Source organism: Acanthochromis polyacanthus, chromosome 23 (assembly GCF_021347895.1).
Source record: "Acanthochromis polyacanthus isolate Apoly-LR-REF ecotype Palm Island chromosome 23, KAUST_Apoly_ChrSc, whole genome shotgun sequence".
Lineage (NCBI taxonomy): Eukaryota > Metazoa > Chordata > Actinopteri > Pomacentridae > Acanthochromis > Acanthochromis polyacanthus.
The window spans coordinates 16,273,484-16,286,971 of NC_067135.1; the positions used below are offsets into that span (position 1 = coordinate 16,273,484).

Genomic DNA, 13,488 nt, shown 5'->3' on the forward strand with positions numbered 1-13,488 from the left:
GTTGGAGAGAAAAAGGCTCACTGAGCTCCACCACCACCACCGCCGCCGCCGTGCTGGACTCTGCTTCTCTGTGCTGTTGAGTCATTCCTTGTTGATGCTTCTCTCTGCCGTTCAAAGTGGATGATGCCGTGACATATTACCTCTCGGGCAACACTACAAAGAGTTGCCTAAGAGTGGCCTGGCTGGCTGCCCGACCGCCATCCTGCCGACTTTTTTTCTTTACACATTCTTGACGAATGGTTGTGTTTCTCTCCTGGGGCCGTGCAGTCAGAGAGTACACAGGGAAGGGGCTTCACGCACGTTCAGCAAGGGACAATGACTGACACATCCACACATTCTGCAAAGGGAAAACCGACACACATGCAAGTCTGAATCGATGCTTGCACCCACACATGCAAAGACATATGGCTACACACAGAAAAGCATGCAGGAAGATAAGGACTCACATATGGGTTGATGCTATATATGTAAGCTTTATACCTCTCACACTGTGCAGATTTTTAGCCCTGATAAGGGACACTGTCGAAAGTTTTCGAACCGCATCACATCTTTCAGCTTCTAATTCTCAGCCTCTCTTCATGCTAAAAGTTACACCCTGGAATTTAACGTCACTTGAAATACTATATATGATGTGTTACGTTCTAATAATGTGTGACTGCCTCTTAATTTAAAAAAAACTGCTCTTGCTGCGATATCATAATTAGCCGGCAGCAGCAGCAGCAGCAGAAAGACACATCAACGTGATGAGCCTCTTTTACTGTATTATTTACAGTCCAAGCATCAGCACAAAGCAGATTTTTTAAATATATATGTTTAAGAAAGGGAGGGCAGAGTCGTCCGGCTGTCATGGCATACCATTAATGCCTAGATGACAATGACTGCAAATAAAAAAATGTTGAAAGCCAATTAAGGAGTTGCATGCATTCTGAACCCATATTCCATTTGTTATTATGCACAGCATATTGCATTAGACTGAAAAAACAAATGCACAAAGTATGGCATGAGTCACGGCTTCTCCTGGATTGTGGACCTGATTTTACAGTTACACTCACAGCTTTCTCACTTTTCTCTAAACTTGCTTTCACACTTTCAAAGCCGTAAACTCACCAAACAAAAATCTCACTACTTTCCAGTTGAGAATAACATTATCTCATGTTGTGACAATAATAACAACAATGCCTTTTTAAAATAAAAAAAAAAAAAAATGGGTTTGTAGCTATAAGTTCTCGCAGGTTTCTGTACAACATGCAAAACTCTATTCTTTATCCAGTGCATTTGAAATAACACCGTCAGCTTTGCCATCTGATGTTTCTGCAGAGAGCACACAAAAATTACCTGAAGCTCTTGCTGGAAAATTGCTAACATTGTGGTAACTATGCTGCTGAATGCCAATTAGCAAGATTTTTTCAGCAACAAAGGGACTAGCAATCACCCAGTTTGAATATATGAGTTCAGCGGTGGCCAAATTGCCTGCATTCAAGTTTCAAAAGCAGGGTCAGTCAGCAAAGTTGCACATTTATTTGAGATTTTGAAGCGAGAATAAAATGTACTGACAAAGAAAATTGAAACTAAGTCACCGTTCTTTTATCATATCCAAACTTTTTGTTGGGATTTTTTTTTTTTTTTGGTGGAAATGTAGGCTGGCTACCACCAGCCTGAATCTCAAGTGAGATACAGGCTGGGTACCTGCTATTCATTTTCTTGTAGGGGTGGAGCAGTTTAAAATTTTCCACAGCCGTTGATTGGGCGCTGCATATGTCAGTCAGTCTGGGGCAGTTGAAGCTCACAGCCAATCGTGTCACTGCTAGCCGCTGACGTAAATGCAGAGCGACGGCAGCACCACGAAAAAGAATCATTGCTGTGTTTGCTCATGTGTTTGCTTCTTTCGCCATGTCGCCGGACGATTCTTGCCGTTTATGTAAAGTAAACATGAGGGAAAGTGGACCCCGTGTTTATGCACACTCCACAGATATGTTTGTGTCAAAAACAACGCCGACCATATCAGATAGGTTAGCGATGATGGACCTGATAGTCACCCCGGAGCCGGAGCAGTCAAACAGATGCTGCCAGCGCTGCACCTCCACACTCGGTCGGCTTGAAAAAGACTTTCCTTTATTCAGGCAATGGGAAGAGAACGTCCGGTTAAGCAGCGTATCGAAAAGACAACGTGAACCCACCCCGTCCAAGACACCGAGGACTTTGAAAAAGACCTGCCCAAACCCACCGAGTCCACTAGCTTGTTCCTTCGGAAACACGACAACAAAGGTAACGCTTCTTCTCAAACAACCCATCATGCATTGCGCGTAGTCGCTTAGTGTGCGTCATCGTCTAACTGTCCCTCCCCGTCCTGTGATTGGATCCCTGACTCAGGGACAAATTCAACCCCAGGTCGCCAGACTGCCTAGTAAACGAAATGACAATGAGTGCACAGGCAGTCTGGGTATTCCCAGACTAGTGGAAATGCGAATATTGTGAATATGTTTAAGGCATCATTAAACCATTCTTGTTGAAAGAAAATACAGTCAAGTTTGCTTCTAAATCTGACACTGACATTAAGATTCAATGCAAAGTTATACAGATGGTGTCAAACAAGAGGTGGCAGCACACTTCAGTGCTATAAATGAGTCTTCTTCAACTGCTGCTCGTTTCATTAAATTAGATTACCCAGTGTCTCAGTCAGCAGGTATGCGTGAATAAATCAATCTCATGTCGTCAAAGTCTCCTACTTGGGTGCTAATTTAGTTTTCTCCCAGGTACATATAGTACAGAACTTGCAGTACAGCTCTTTCCTTACTTCATCCTCGTCTGTGATTCTATATGTTGTTGCTCTGTATGAGGTCAGAGGTTTCTATGTGGAACATGTTCGAATCAATAGTTTGGGAGGACAGACTTGTTTACGTTATATTTGGAGTGAAGACATATTAGGTGATTCTGTGTGGCTCCCTTGAGGCTACATTGCCAATTAGACTATACTCTGCCAAGAAACGCGGTGGAGTTCTGTGACGGTCGCCGTACGTTTGACCGTCTGTCTATCTGTTGGCAACATCGCTCAAAAACAGAGAAACGGATTTGGATGAAATTTTCAGATAAGGTTAGAAATTGCACAAGAACCAAGGGATTAGATTTTGACAATGATGCCGCTTACAGTCTGGATCACAGATTTTTTTAAGATTTCTGTATTGCAAGATAGCTGCATGATGTCACTGTAACTATGACAACAAGTGAACACTACGTCAACTGTCTGCTGACGATGACAGGATTGTGATCCTACTACAAATCAACCACTGTGGACTTATCGGGACTTATCCATCAGAAATGATACAAGGAAGAATTGATTAAATTGTGGGGGTGTTTCCGAGTCCCATCGATTCCCATTGCCCACAACATATTTAGGTCACACGATTCGGTATCCGCACACAACGTACACATGCATAACGCACGTCTGTGCTTAGCGCAAGGTCATTTTGTGTGTGGGTACATCTATATTAAATGGCCACATACTATGTTGTCGTGATTTCTGATTATTAATAACTAATTAACAAAAGCTGCATTTCAAAAAGAAAAATGCTGCATTTCTGACAATGCCATATGAGGGAATGAACAGTCTCGACAGAGTGCTGTGCTCTGTGAGTGCTTTTCTTGTTTAGGTGTTTGATTTGAAGTGGAAAAAAACTGCAATTCCTCCAATGGCCACTTGAGGCTGACTCCAAAAGCGAATGAATCACCAGCGACTCCCCTGTTAAAATGTGCAACTTTATGGCATTAATAAATATGTTAACTACCTGGAACAGAAAACACTTTTGGGTTCTGTTAGGTGGTCACACTTTTATATCACTCAGTCATTTAAATAGTATTCGGGCTTGATGTTATTCTTAATTAAAAGTGTGGTTGCACTAACTGATAGGTGGATTCCATCACAGGACAGTTCATGGCCCAGAGACATTTGCATGACCCGACTCAGGTCCAACAACACTCCACCTTTTTACTCACTTTTTGATTAGCTTGGAAATAGGAGTCAGGCACTGCCTTGAGCTAGAGCCACCACACTGAGCTTCAGCTCTTCAGGAAAGTTATGAGTGGCGTCACAGAGGGTTCATCCATCTCTATATACAGTCAATGACTTTTTTTCAAAGAGACAACCAATAAGTGTTTTGATTACGGTAAGTTACTGGTTATCCTTTAGCCCAAGCATTTACTACCTTTTCTTTACTGCCTGCTCTGCACAACACATAAAGCATATATGTCCGTCCATGCCAACAAGTTTTGCACTCTGTAAATATCATGCTATTATCAAGGAAGAGAAGAGCCATCAGGAGCATTTTTACACCTCAGAGAATGAGTGAAAGATAGTAAACTAAACAGCCAGTAGCCACATTGATTGAAAATAATCGCTCCTGTGCAAAAAAGTCAGCTGATGTTAGCTGACCATGCTAGCTATTCCCAACCAGCAAGTCAGCTCTGGCTTCTGTCATTTGTCGGCACCAATCAGGTTGCAGGAGTAAACAAAAGCAAAGGGATGGATTTGTAAAATTATAAGCTGAATTTCAGTCTACAAGTCTGATGAAAATGTCATCATTAATGAATTAATTTGCATGCAGGAAGCACAGTGGCAAGCAATGCAAGTCGAGCAGGCTGATGAGGAAACAGGTGCGTCTTCAGGCCTTTAGAGCTAATTATCGGTTGAAGTTTGGAATTATAGAGAGGAATCAGCATTAAATTTACTATTTGGATGTTCAGCGAAAATCACCTTGGAAAATTAGCTTATTTTAGGTTAAAAAAAATCTTGCATCAGAACATGTCGCTTTCAGTCGATTCGAGCTTATTCGGTCACTTTTTAAAATGAAACTATTCCTTCTGTGCTGCATTAAAATCCAACTCGGGAATCAGCGGGCCTCCTTCTGCTGCAAGTTGAAATCGAAGCTATTTAGCTATTTGTGTGATCACTAAGTATGCTCAGGTAATTATTTTGAACAGCGTCATTTGTCAATGTATGTTTTATTTTTACCCAGCCCGTGATAAATGCTGAGAAATCACTTAGCAGGATGTCAAAGAAAATGAATGCCAAGAAAAACAGTCTATGCACTTGTGCTGCATTTAAAAAATTGAACTGACTGTTACATGGTTAGGATTTCTCTCAATAAGAGAGCGAAATACATCAAATCAATGGGGCAAACCTGTAATAACAATAAGGTGTATTTTTGTGCTTCAGCAGTGCAGACCAATCATTCCAAAATCTCCATCCTCACATCACCGGACATCAGAAGTGTAATTTTGTGTTGACAGGGGACATAATTGCAACTTTATTGCACATGGTGTCACAGTACTACAGTAAGCATTAACCGCTGTAGCATGTAAATAAGGACAGGTGGACATTTCTGCCCGTGTTATGTTTATGAAATGGAAAGCATTAATTCAGCAGACTGTGCAATCATCTCACTTTTTCATTTTCTCTTCCCGCATTTCATTAACGCTTCTAGACTGCCAGTGGGGAATGAGCAAAATAAGCAAAAACTGAAGGAAGGCGTAAATCTTTTAAGATGTGTTTTCTGAAGCTATGGCCATTTTGGAACGTAGCCATCATCTAATGATTGCATTTTCACCATTTAGCTAGAGCGCCGCTTTTTGTTTTTTGGGTAAAGCATGGAATGATGCTTGATGAACTTGTTTTAATCTGGATCAGTCACGGCGTGGGAGGACGAGTCGCTTCTTTGTTTAAACGTTTTCAAAACACCTCGTTTTCACTGATGAGGCCTTTCTGGCGGCATCGAGCGCTTTCCCTCGCGTCACTTTCGACCGCTCGTCCACTTGAGAGCGAGATCGATGCTTCACACAACTATGATAATGATTTTCAGTGATGATTCTGAGCCTTGATCTTCATGGGTCTGATAGCAAATGCGGCCTCAGAAACACCTGCCAGCTCATTTCCACTTTGTGTCTGGTTATTCCAACAACCTTGGGACACAGAGTTGCCATTGTTACTTCTCGTTTGAAGAAGTGGAGTCACAGTGGTTACTGAGAAGAGAAATATCCAGTAAGATATGACGATAAAGTGAGATTTGTGTATTTTGTGACCAATACAGTTGATGTCCCTGGGTCAAGACTGAGCCAATACAGAATGAATATAATGATAGCTTAGAGGCTGGTGTTGTGTTATCATACAGCTGTTATCATCCACTTGTACTCTATTTGCAGTTGGCTACTTACTGTTCATATTCTTTGCTGCTTTGGCTGCCATATTGATTTGTACTAACAACAAATTTGTGACCATTTCAAGGCTAAACTTGAGCCTGAGGTGCATCTAATACAATGTAAAAAAAAACAACTATATTTTTGTTTGCAACACTGGGTCCAAACAGGTCACTAGGTCCTGCATTGGTGCTATATTAATCCAAACTGGATCAACATTTTACCTCAGCTACTCTTAGTACTTTTAGTTTAGTGATTTCTACAGCTTATGATAAAGTCTGCGAAAGGTCTTCTGAACAAAACACGCTCGCCATCGTCATTCTGAGGCCAGTTCTGACTTGTTCCTGACTTTCCCGCGATCAAAAGATTATATTTTAATTTATGATGATTAAAGGTGCCACACTACATTTATACACACCTTTTTATCCGTATTTAAAATGTGTAACCCTCTCATAATAAGCAATTACTGGGTCTGCAGTTAAGTTTTTGAAGTTTTCCACTAAAGCCTTCTGGCTCATAATAGGGTGCTGGCAGATCCACTGATTATTTTCTAAAAGAAAAAATACAGAATATATCCCCTTTGTGCCTTACAAATCATGTCCTTTTAAACAGTGTAAGCTGATCCGTGTTTGGAATAGCGTCCCCATCTTCCAAGCATGATATCCCGATTTTCCCAAATGGAATCCTGAATGGATGGTTGGTTGTATTTCTTTGGGAATCAAGAGAAAGAAAGACCTCTACAGCCAGCCAAAAGCTGCTGCAACTGGTCAGTGTTCACCAGTCCTATATTTCTGACTTCTGATTGGTTCCCTTTTCTCGGCCGGCTGTATCCTCCTCCATCTCCTCTTCATCCTCCTCCTCATTATTGTTCATGCCATTTCTGTGATCTCCCTCCTTCCTTGCTCCTTCTCGGCGTTTTACTTCATCCTCTTTTATGTTCTCTTCGTTATACGGGTTCTCTCTTCCCTCTTCCCCCTCCTCTTTCTTCTGCCCACCACCCATGTCCTCCTGGGCCTCATTTTCCTCCTGGTGCTGGTCATCCAGATTGTCTTCTTGTTGATCTTAGTTTACAGCCATCACCAGTTCTTTTCATCATCAGTAAACTAATGACTACTTTGATGATTCACTGAATAGTTGTTTGGTTGATAAATTGTTAGAAAATTGGGAAAAATGTGAACCAAAACCCAAGATGACATCCTTGAATCTCATCCCTGACCTAAAGATATTCAGTTCATTGTCATAGAAGAGTTCAGAAGTCAGAAAATACTCAGATTTTGGAAGCTGGAATGAGAGGATTTTGACTTTTTCTCTTTAAAAAAAATACTAAAACTGATGAATTGCTTATCAAAATATGGTAATAATTTAACTAATTGATTTACCATGAGGAAAAATGCATGCACAGGGATTTTTAAAAATTGCTTATACAGTTACAGTTTAATAATGCCCCTTGGCTTTTACTTACTTCATTTGTAACAAACAAAAATAAGTTATGAGTCTTATAATAGTATTATTGGTCCTTGGTCTCCTTTAATGTTGCAAAAGTGGCCTCCAGACAAGGGAAGATGAGCATCCCAGGACTAAAGGGATGAAAATAACTCATTCAGGAGCCCGCAGTCCATGTACAACACGAGTGGATTCACCCCTCACTCTGCTGCACTGCTCCCAACGCCTTCTGAGCGGGGCTTGGTTTGAATTTGACGATAGAGGGCGCTCGTAAGCAAAGGATAAAGCCACTGCTGGAATTCAGACAGCCGTCTGAGAAAGATGCAGCTGCTGAGACTGACTGCCTCTTTTCCTCTCCCTCCTCCCCCTCCTCATCCCGCTGTCCCTCACTCCTTCACTCCCTCATTACACTTATTCACGCACACACAGACGCACGGTTCCTATATTAAAATAGGCTCCTGATTCAAAGTTGAGGAAATCCTCACGCACGCGCATTAAAACACTAAGCACCCCCCTCCTTTTTTCCTTTTTTTTCCTTCTCCTTTTGCACTTAACACGGGGCGCTAGAGCCGAGATGAATCCACTTTAAGCACCCAAAAATGTGCCAATGTACCTACCTTTTTTTTTTTGGCTACCGTGCGTCCACGGGGGGGATTTGAGCATGCTGCTGGAGAGAGAACGCCTGCCAGCATGACATGAATGTTTCTTCAAAAAAAATGTGCCCATCGCAAGCACTTGAATGGCAACTGCGGCAGGACACACACCGCGCACACTAATCTTAAACGAGGAAGTGGGTTTTTGCGCAGTGGCCGAATGAACAAGAAACCCTCGCCAAGATGGTTAGAATGAAGGCGCAACGGGAAGAGGGGGAGTGTGAGATTTCTGTCTTTATTCCTCTTTGTGCAACAGCCACGCTCTCAGACTCCTGGAGTGGACTGGAGCGGGCGAAAGACACCGAGCCCGCTGTGCGCCGGAGAGCACAGCCACTGGCGACCACACGCACTCATATTAGTAACCACAGGGAAACCACAGCACTGCGCACACAGCCAGACCTTGTCCCGTCTCGCCTTGTCCTGCTGTTGCTCTGCCCTGCCCTGCTTGACAGATAATCTCAACTCTTTCATATCACCCCCCCCCCCATAAAAAAAAGAATCCGGTGACTTATGTCAAGCAAAGAGCGCGTAAAAGTTATCACACAACCTCACAGTCTCATGCGGCAAATCCAGCACCAGACTTCACATTCTGCAAAATTAATTATTGATTCGTTCTTACATAATGCCTCTAATGCTGTTAAAGACATAAAAACAGTTCTTTTCATCGCCCAGAGGAGCGTTAGGACATAAATAAGAAGCATCCGAAATGTCCTCACAAAGTGGCGCGCCACGACTCAAAAAAAAAAAAAAAAAAAAAAAAAAGCAGCCAACATTAATGCACATCCCTTCCTCTGTCCCTTTCTGTCAAATATTGTCTGCTGGCCTCTGGACCCGGCGATCGAGACCAAGTCCGACCCTGTTTACGTGCGCTGCTGGGGGAGAAGGAACCGGAGGGGGGAGTGGAGTGAAGGAGGGAGCGAGAAAGAGAGAGAGAGGGAGGGAGAGGGAGAGAGGTGGAAGAGAGAGACTGCAATATCATTTGTGAATCCCTCTCACAGTGCTGCAGATAGGGGCTGCCAACACATGCGTCGCGTCTGCAGGTGAGGGAACAGGCTGAACGTGCTGGACACAGTGAGGAATTCAACCAACGTTTCCTAAAAGAAAAACTGCGTCGGATATACATTTCTCCTTTTTTTTGGTTGTTCGATTTTTTTTTTTGTGAAATACAACCCTGATTATTTTTTCAGCGGGTTGTACGTCGTGGAGTTGGCTCGCAAAGAAAAAAAAGGAGAGAGAACTGTACTATTCTGCTAGTTGCAAGTGACTTGGAGGCAGCACCAGACAGGTAATTTGCCTCATATTCGTATCCTCCAGATCAGAGAGTTGACGCGCAGTCAGCACTCGCCGTATGATGAGTTTGGGAACTGCGCGGGCATTTAAATGATCCTCTGTGGACATATCACCGGACAGAGGGACAGCTATTGCAGCCTCACCCCAACAACAGAGGAGATTCCACAAACTGTGAGTAAAACGGAGCGACATGGACTGAATTCACTTTCTGCCGATGTGATGCTCGGACTATAACATTTTTGGCTTTTACGCGCATGACATCCGCGTATTTGGGGCACCGTCCGGAGCGCACGGAGCTTCTCTGGTGTGCTTTTTTGACACCACTGCGGCTTTTTTGAGTGAAACAAGAGCAACAAACATTCAATACAGAAGGAGGAAAAAGGAGAGGAGAGAGGAAAGCCCGTGTGCTTGCTGCTTTTCACTGCAGCAGGAGCGATAGGAAGTGGTCCGGAGGATGAAGTCTTACGCATCCCGAAGCAGAGGGCTTTGCTCTAAATGAAAACGATATTTCTTTTCTGTAATCGGACTTTCTATTAGTGATTATTCTTTTTTTTACATTTCTTTTTTTCAAATTTAAGTGAACATTTTCTGGAGTGAACAATGAGGACTACTGGTGCAGTGGACTATTTGTACTATTGCATGCTCATCCTGCAGCTTGTGCATCAGCCCGCCGCCAAGCAAGTGCTCCGGTACCGTTTAGCAGAGGAGGGACCCGCCGATGTCAGAGTAGGGAACGTAGCCGCCGACCTGGGCATTGTTGCCGGGTCCGGTGAGGTGACATTCACTCTCGAATCGGGCTCTGATTTCTTCAAAATAGACAACATAACAGGTGAGCTCACCACCAACGAGAGGCGGATAGACCGGGAAAAATTACAGCAGTGCCAAATGATATTTGATGAAAACGAGTGCTTTATAGATTTTGAAGTGTCGGTGATAGGACCAGCCCAGAGCTGGGTCGATCTCTTTGAGGGAAAAGTCATCATATTAGATATAAATGATAACACTCCGTCTTTCCCTTCCCCTGTCCTGACACTGTCTGTGGAGGAAAACAGACCGATTGGAACCCTTTATCTGCTGCCCACAGCCACAGACAGAGATTTTGGCAGAAATGGAATAGAGAGATATGAGCTTATTCAGGACAATGGGGAGAACTCAAGGCGCTTGGGGTCCTCGGGGGATTCATACTCGGGGAAGAGGAGATTTGAGGAGGGAGCGAGCAGGAGCAGTGTCTTTGAACTGCAAGTTGCTGATACCACTGATGGAGAGAAGCAGCCTCAACTCATCATTAAAGGGGCCCTTGATAGGGAACAGAGAGACTCCTATGAGCTCACACTGCGTGTTAGGGATGGAGGAGATCCCCCTCGCTCCTCGCAGGCCATTCTGAGGGTAATGATCACTGACGTGAATGACAACAGCCCTCGGTTTGAGAAGAGCGTGTATGAAGCTGACCTCCCAGAAAACAGTTCCCCTGGTGCCCCCATACTGCAGCTTAAAGCGGCTGATGCAGACGTGGGGGTTAATGGTCAAATCGAGTATGTGTTTGGAGCAGCCACAGAGTCAGTGCGGAGGCTGCTGAGGTTGGATGAGAGCACAGGGTGGCTGAGTGTGTTGCACCGTATTGACCGTGAAGAAGTGAGCCAGCTGAGGTTTACAGTAATGGCCCGTGACCGAGGCCAGCCACCCAAAATGGACAAGGCCACTGTGGTGCTGAACATCAAGGATGAAAATGACAACGTTCCTGCTATTGAGATCAGAAAAATTGGCCGCATTTTCTTAAAAGATGGCATCGCCAACGTGGCTGAGGATGTGGTCGTGGACACACCCATTGCCTTAGTTCAGGTATCAGACCGAGACCAGGGGGAAAATGGCATAGTGACCTGCACCGTTGTAGGGGATGTGCCGTTTCAGCTGAAACCAGCCAGTGAGATGGAGGGAGAGCAGAATAAAAAGAAATATTTCCTCCACACGTCTGCACCACTGGACTATGAGGCCACACAGGAATACAATGTGGTCATAGTGGCAGTAGACTCTGGAAGCCCCAGCCTGGCAAGTAATAACTCTCTTATCGTCAAAGTGGGTGACACTAACGACAACCCTCCTATCTTCAGCCAGAATGTAGTGGAGGTGTCGTTTCCAGAAAACAATGCCCCTGGCGAGAGGGTGACAACAGTGGCAGCCATTGACGCAGATAGTGGGAAGAATGCTGAAATAGCCTATTCCCTAGACTCATCAGTAAATGGGATTTTCTCTATCGATGCAGACAGTGGAGACATCCGAGTAAACACCATTCTGGATAGAGAGCAAACAGAGCGCTACGAATTCAAAGTGATAGCCAAAGATAAGGGCATAAACACCCTTCAGGGTTCTGCAACAGTGGTTGTCCTTGTGGCCGATAAGAATGACAATGAACCAAAGTTCATGCAGGATGTGTTCACCTTCTATGTCAAAGAGAACCTTGATCCAAACAGTCCAGTCGGCATGGTTACAGTAATCGATGCAGATAAAGACCAAAATGCAGAGATGGGTCTTTTCATAGAGGAAGAGGAGGACATCTTCTCTATTGAGAATGAAACTGGGACAATTTTCTCCACCCTGTCCTTTGACCGAGAACAGAAAACTACATACACATTCCGAGTCAAAGCTGTGGACGGAGGTGACCCTCCCAGATCTGCCACCGCCACGGTTTCACTTTTTGTCATGGATGAAAATGACAACGCGCCGACAGTCACCTTTCCGATAAACAACTCCTACACACTCCTCCCTCCCTCCAGTAACATCAGAACAGTCGTCAGAACCGTCATCGCCACTGATACAGACACTGGCATCAACGCAGACCTCAACTACAGCATCATTGGAGGAAACCCCTTCAAGCTTTTTGAGATTGATGGGGGCACTGGGGTCATTTCACTGATGGCGAAGCTGGAGCAGAAGCACTATGGCCTCCACAGACTGGTGGTCCAGGTGAACGACAGTGGGCAGCCCTCACAGAGCACCACCACACTGGTGCATGTGTATGTGAATGAGACTCTTTCCAATTCCACAGTTGTGGAGGCCCAGGTGTTTAAGAGCCTGAGCACGTCTCTCAACACCAACATTGCTGGTGACCCAAATTATGATCTCAGCAAACAGCGATTAAGCATTGTAATTGGAGTAGTTTCGGGCATCATGACAGTCATTCTCATCATCCTTGTTGTTGTCATGGCCCGTTATTGCCGTCCCAAGAATAAGAATGGTTATGAGGCCGGCAAGAAGGATCACGAAGACTTCTTTACACCTCAGCAGCATGACAAATCCAAGAAGCCCAAGAAAGATAAGAAGAAACAGAAGTCCAAACAACCTCTCTACAGTAGCATTGTCACTGTAGAGGCATCCAAGCCCAATGGGCAGCGCTATGACGGCGTCAATGAGAAGCTGTCGGACAGTCCCGGCATGGGCCGCTACCGTTCAGTCAACGGAGGGCCGGGCAGCCCAGATCTGGCCCGCCACTACAAGTCCAGTTCACCACTCCCCACTGTCCAGCTTCACCCGCAGTCACCAACAGCTGGAAAAAAGCACCAGGCAGTTCAGGACCTGCCCCCTGCCAATACGTTTGTTGGCACCGGAGATAACATTTCGCTTGGATCTGACCACTGCTCTGAATACAGCAGTCAAACTATCAACAAGTACAACAAACAGGTAAGAAGACACATCTCAATGTTCTTTTGTTTCCCTCCACTACTCTTAAATGTCTTCTGCTTCTTCCTCTTAGTGTTCTCTCTACCATAATGCTTTCTGACAGGGCTAGTCTCAGTAGTCTTGTTGCCTTTATGGTGCTAATGTGTGTCAAGTTAGCGGTATTGATCTGTTTTGGTTTGGAGTGCCATTCACATGTAATATTGAAAAGAAAGAGAAAGGTTTAGATTAGCTTAGGAGGGAG

At 44.3% G+C, this 13,488-nt stretch overlaps 1 protein-coding gene across 4 annotated transcripts in view; it reads left to right on the forward strand.

Annotated features, from left to right (window-relative positions):
* Positions 1-9,214: 9,214 nt before the first annotated feature.
* Positions 9,215-13,488, forward strand: part of pcdh7b (protocadherin 7b) — a 111,002-nt gene continuing 106,728 nt past the window's right edge. For 2 of the 4 annotated variants that reach the window (XM_022191400.2, XM_022191397.2), the window contains exon 1: positions 9,217-13,247. In XM_022191400.2, the coding sequence (XP_022047092.2) occupies positions 10,173-13,247 (3,075 nt within the window). In that variant the 5' untranslated portion in view covers positions 9,217-10,172. Of the gene's footprint in view, positions 13,248-13,488 lie in introns of all 4 variants that reach the window. The other 2 variants (XM_022191401.2, XM_022191398.2) reach the window with 2 other exon arrangements.